Below are 5,603 nucleotides of genomic sequence, written 5' to 3'. Positions count from 1 at the left end.
GCCCGAACGAAAAATAATATTCCGAGAGGATTATTCGTAATATTGACTTTAAGTGGGATAGTTACATTTTCTATTTATTCTGGTTTCGCTACATTGCCTGCTAATTCTCAGAGGGATGTTTTGAATGTATTCTGCTCAGTTAAGAAAATACGAGTTGCTGCTATGAAATGTGCGATTTTTAATCAATTTGACAGACATTTTATCCAGGCTGAGGTTAAATGAAGAAGCGACAGGCTGCTACTGTAGAAATTAATCGTGTAAATCCGTTCAAGGATGATTAAAAAGCGTAATTTAAGTGCGCAGTATAGCCTAGCAAAAAAGAAAACAGCATCTGAGCACCTTGTGTAGCTTAGCTGACACTTAACGTGAAGTTTCAAAGGGTTTCCACACAAACGCACTAAAAACTATATTTAAGTCACACCAAAACAAGGTTTTAAAAAGAAAAAATATACTTACATGCATTAAAAAAAAGTCCAGCACTAACGCTACAGTCTGTCTGCCTTTAAGAGTTTTATCAAGCTGAAGGAAAGTTAGCTGCGACACTTTGAAGAGAGGCACTGTAGAAATAAATAATGTAAATCCAATGTAAGGGGGTTAAAACGAGCGAAATTTAAGTGCGCAGTGTCGCAAAAAGACATTTTAAAGCACCTTATGTGGCTTATTTGATACTTAACCTTCCCGAAAATTAAACTACTCAGAGGATTCCACACAAACACATGTATAGTGTAGCCTTATATAAAGGATAGCCTTATATAAAGGATACTTAAGTATTATTTTTCCTTTTAAAACTGTATTTTTGTGTGACTTATGGTCAAAAAAGCTCTATCAGTTAGTGACATTTTATATGAAATTTTAAGTCTTTTTCGTTTCTTTACTACATTATGTGACAGCAGTGTTCACCTCACACATGCTCTATCAAAGTTTCCTGACTGAGATTTGATTTTATGGCTGCTCATTTCTGATTGGCTGAATCCAGAAGAGACGGTGCAGAGAGCTCCCCTTGATCCTAATGGAGATGTGTAGTAACGCGCCACAGACAGAGGGGGAGCACTTCTGACCAAGGTCTGTATATTAACTGTGGATGATTTGAACAGAAATCCAGCAACAGTTTACACCAAGCATTATAAAACTGGAACTGATAAATTAAATTGATTAATAATGTTCCAACAGGAAGCCAAGAAACTTCCAAAAGAGTAAATTAAGCCTGAGAAATCCTTCAAAATAAAACGACCAAAATTCATAAAGAGAACTGTTCAATTTATCAGGTTTGATTTGTAAAAAAAAAAAAAAAATCTTGAAACTGCTGCCAATAATAAATATCTAACATTTGACAATTTGCCATTATATTAATGCTGTCAGGAATGTTTACTCAATTATGTAGCTTGTTGGGATGCCTTATTGATAAATAAACATAGCTTAAAAGTTGTAAATGTAGATGTAGACAAAAAAGACAATTAAATTTCACTTTCCTTTTGGGGTAGAAAAGTGACAAATGATTATGCTCACTAAAGCAAAACTGATTGTGACATTATTATTATTGTTGTTATTAATTATCAAGTACCTTGTTTTCTGCTACAGACTTCAGAAAACAAAGTAAAAATATTTTCCAAATAAAATATAAATTACCCTCTAACAGCATCACCGTTGCCAATAATGAAATTCGATTATTGATAGTCATGAATTTATCTTTAATTTATATTAAGCCCATACATTCAAACAAAACTCATAATAAAACAAAAATGCTTGTTAAATAATTTATTCATAATACAAAGTGTTTTTTTTTTTCTTCCTATAACCTTCCCGGAAGCAATAATACTCTCTTTAATCCCAACAAAAACGATGGTCCAGTTTTCTGTTCCGCTGTGTGACGATGAGGTAAAAACATAAAAACTTTCTGAAATGAAACCAAAAGCAGGAGTGTGTGTACTGTGATGTCGTTAAAACAAGCTGTTGTCTTTACAGTGATTATTTACAGCATTTTGCCTCTATACATTTGTGTGCCGATGGTGGGGTGAGAATTGTAAAACGTGGAGAGGGGAAAAAAAAAAAAGGGTGAAAAAAGGGTGTAAAAACGAAGCAGCAGGTTTGTCTGAGAGGGATAATAAGCGCGTCCGGGCTGCGGAGGGAGGAAGGCTGCCACGTCTGAAACAAACATAACTTATTCAGTAAAAAATATATACAATCTGACGTACATCTTCATCTTTAGGCTACAGCACGAATCATTCGTTCATCTCCAACCTGCGGCCCCCTCACAACATTTTATTCTCTCGCCTTTTAGGACAGTGGATACCCTGGTTAAACTGACCTTTAGAAGCATCACAGGCCCCGTTTACACCTGCCATTTTAAAACATGCGTCTGGGATCCGGATCAGTGTTGGCTGCTAATAAACCAGCTCTATTAAAAAAGCTTATTTGCTTTTTGATAAACCAACAAATGGAGGTTAAAGCTGAATTTTCTAAAAAATAAAAAAAAAGGTGTACACTTCCTTTACTTCGGAATGAAAAACGACTGACAATAATGTCATTTTTCTGCAGATTAAAATATTATGGGGGCTGAAAATTATATCACCAATTAATAAGACCATTCAGCAGCGTGAAATGAATCGCCTTCTTGACTTTTAAAGGTGACACAAGCTGTTAATTTTGTGTAAAGGTGCAACGCAAAATAACCCCTCATGAGTTATGCAGCATGAGTAAAGTAAAGCAGCGTTACATGTGGAATAGAAGTAACGAGTCACACTGATGAGCCAACACTGATCCGGATTGTGTGTATATTATAGTTTACATTTACACCTGTTGTTAAAACTCCAGTTGTATGCGTGAAAAGTGATTTGCGTCGCCAAAACAACTTCCTGTCCCAATATTTTTGTCCTTTAAGCTGACATGAACTTGTCATCGTGAGTCTTCTTCAAGTCCAGTTCTGACAGGAGTTATATCTCCGTGTGCACAGAGTCTTAAGTGGGTTTGAATGCAGCCAAATGCGTCTTTTGGCCACGTTTTGGTGAGCGCGTCTTCCTGTGCGTCTTGGCGCGCGCACACAAACATACACACACACACACTCACAAACACACACACTCGGTTGTTCCACATTTTTCTTGCTCTGTCTGAGCAAAAATGCGATCCCCCTCAGGCAGGCGCATGTTCGTCGTGTCAGGTGAAAAAGGGGGTCAGAAAGAGTGCGACAAGTCTCTGGTCGACCCCCCTCCCCAAAGCTGTGGGCATCACAAGGTGTCCGAGCTGTTACTGCAGGGGCTGATCAGCGCCAGGTTGGTGGCCTTGTGCTTTTTCAACAGTCTCGTGATTTTCTCGTCGTCTGAGTTTGGGTCCAGTGGTTTGTTGTAGTCGTCGTCGTCCTCGTTGTCCGAGCTCTCCTTCATCTTCTCTGTCTCCGAGTCGTGCTTCTTCTTGGCCGTGGCCATCTCTGCGGCGTGTCTCTTCCGCCATTTGGTTCTTCTGTTCTGAAACCAGACCTGTTGAGGAGGGAGAGAGATGCGCACAGATGTTCAACAGGTCCAGGAATGAACAAGGGATCAAAGGCAGAAAAAAAAGTGTAATAATAATAATAATAATAATAATAATAATAATGATAATGATAATGATAATAATAATAATAATAATAATAATAATAATGGATTATATAATATAATAATAATTATAATATAATTGAGAAATAGCCCAATGACATGCTTCCAAAATCTGGATTTCACAGGTTGCCAAAAAATAACATTTTCCACATTTGCTAAAAATCACAAAACAGGTGTTTTTACCTTGACTTGGCTCTCGGTCATTCCTAAAGAGTAAGCCAGGCGGGCTCTCTCTGGGCCGGCCAGGTATTTCGTCTGCTCGAAAGTTTTCTCCAGTGCAAAAATCTGCTGTCCTGAAAAAGTCGGTCTGGAGTGTTTCTTCTTGCCGTCCTTGTCCATCATTAGGTTAGCCTGAGCTGGAAAAAGAAAACAAACAAGTATAGTTATAAACATGGTCAAAGTTGAATCAGCTGTTTATATTGGTAAAAGGTCACACGCTATTTTACATGTCGCACACATGAACGCAGCCTCGCATATTCCTAAAACGCCTCACCCAGTGTGTCTGAGCCATATGATGCGTTTACTGACCAAGTGTTTTATGATTGCAGGCTACTGTTTTATATTTTATTTTCTAATGTTATTATTGTATTTTACAGGATTGAAAGTCCTGCCAAGTATCACATTAAATTTAATGTTCTTTTAGGAACTTGGGAGTGTCTGTGATGCTTAGACTATCTTTATGGTCACTATAGTGCTTAATCTTATTTTATGACTTTGGTTCAGCTTTAACATTCATTTAGATTAGTTAAATGAATTACTAGTTATTTTTTTATTGTATGTGTTTGCGCTGATAGGCCTCTAATAGGCCTAAATAATATCTAAAATCACAAGACAAGCAACATAACTCAACAAAAACATTATGCAACCCCACAGAGGTGCCCAGGATTTTCTTCAAATTCTAACAATTCATAAACTAACTCTAAAAGTGCAGGCTACAAACAGACAGGCAGGACTTACAAGGACAGGGAACCCGCGGGTCTCTCCAGGGACTACCCTGCATCACCCCGGGCCAGAAGATGGGCGCCCTCCCCGGCAGCTCGGCCAGGGGCTTCGGGTACCGCGACACCGCCGGGCTGAAGTACATCCCCGCTGCTGCGGCGGCGGCTGCGGTGGTAGCCAGGCCGTTTATCCTGGGGAACCCGGAGAGCAGCTGTCCGGCCGTGGTGATGGGTCTCCCCAGGATGTCGCTTATTCCGTGCGGGGTGCCCATGGAGAGCTGGGAGTTAAGGCTGGAGAGCGACGGCGCCTTGAAGCCCGCCGGGTTCTGCTGCAGCGCGTACGGGAACAGGGAAGTCTTCATCTCGGTCATGTTGTGCAACGCCGCCAGCGGGGTGCTGCCCAGGACGAAAGCACTCTGCCGGTTAGCCTCCATCTGCCCGACCGCTAACATTTGTGAGCATGAAACGCCAAACTCGCTCTGATAAAAAATGGTGAAGCAAGAAATCAACTAAGAGTGAATAAAAAGGCGCAGAGCGGGCTGGTGACAGTCAGGAGCCAGGCCACTTCTGCCGCCTTCTCCAAAAGTATCCTGGACGAGGAAGAGGCAGACTTGAAAACGCTGAAAAACTTGTGCAAAAGCGAACTTCTCTTCTCTCTGGGGGAAGTGAAAAGCTTCGGGCAAACTCCTCCAAATGTCTCTCGGCGTGTTTGTTTTGGTCGCAGGGTGTCAGCTGGGAGAAGGCTGCATGCGTCCGCCACAGGAATCCTCGCGGAAGTCGGAGCGTGTGATGATGTTTTTAGTGGTTTTGATGGGAACCATTAAGGGCTCGACTCGTCTTTCCATAAATTGACTCGCTCTAGGCTCAGAGGGGAGCGAGACCCGCTGATAATAGCGCAGCCACCTGCACGCGCGCTATTCCCATTGGACGGGGCTGAGTGAGCGGGCGTCGTGATTGGAGGAGACGGAAACTCCGCCGCTTCACACGTGCGTCTTTGCTGGACTGGTGCTGCTTTGACGTGCTGTCGGAAATAGCAGCTTCCAGTTAAATCGCGCATGAGCGACGCTGTTCGGCGCTTATA

The 5,603-nt window shown here is 41.4% G+C and overlaps 1 protein-coding gene across 1 annotated transcript; it reads right to left on the bottom strand.

Moving 5' to 3' along the window:
• Positions 1-2,757: 2,757 nt before the first annotated feature.
• On the bottom strand, positions 2,758-5,334 carry nkx6.2 (NK6 homeobox 2). The gene is made up of 3 exons (XM_073482284.1): positions 4,542-5,334; positions 3,768-3,940; positions 2,758-3,470 (listed from the first exon to the last, which is right to left on the bottom strand). The coding sequence occupies exons 1-3, from the start codon at positions 4,972-4,974 to the stop codon at positions 3,222-3,224; spliced, it is 855 nt and encodes a 284-aa protein (XP_073338385.1). The 5' UTR covers positions 4,975-5,334; the 3' UTR covers positions 2,758-3,221.
• Between the last annotated feature and the right edge of the window lie 269 nt (positions 5,335-5,603).

Source organism: Pagrus major, chromosome 15 (genome assembly GCF_040436345.1).
Source record: "Pagrus major chromosome 15, Pma_NU_1.0".
Classification (NCBI taxonomy): Eukaryota; Metazoa; Chordata; class Actinopteri; order Spariformes; family Sparidae; genus Pagrus; species Pagrus major.
The sequence above is the reverse complement of the archived record's forward strand: the minus strand, read 5'-3'. Positions and strand labels throughout refer to the sequence as shown.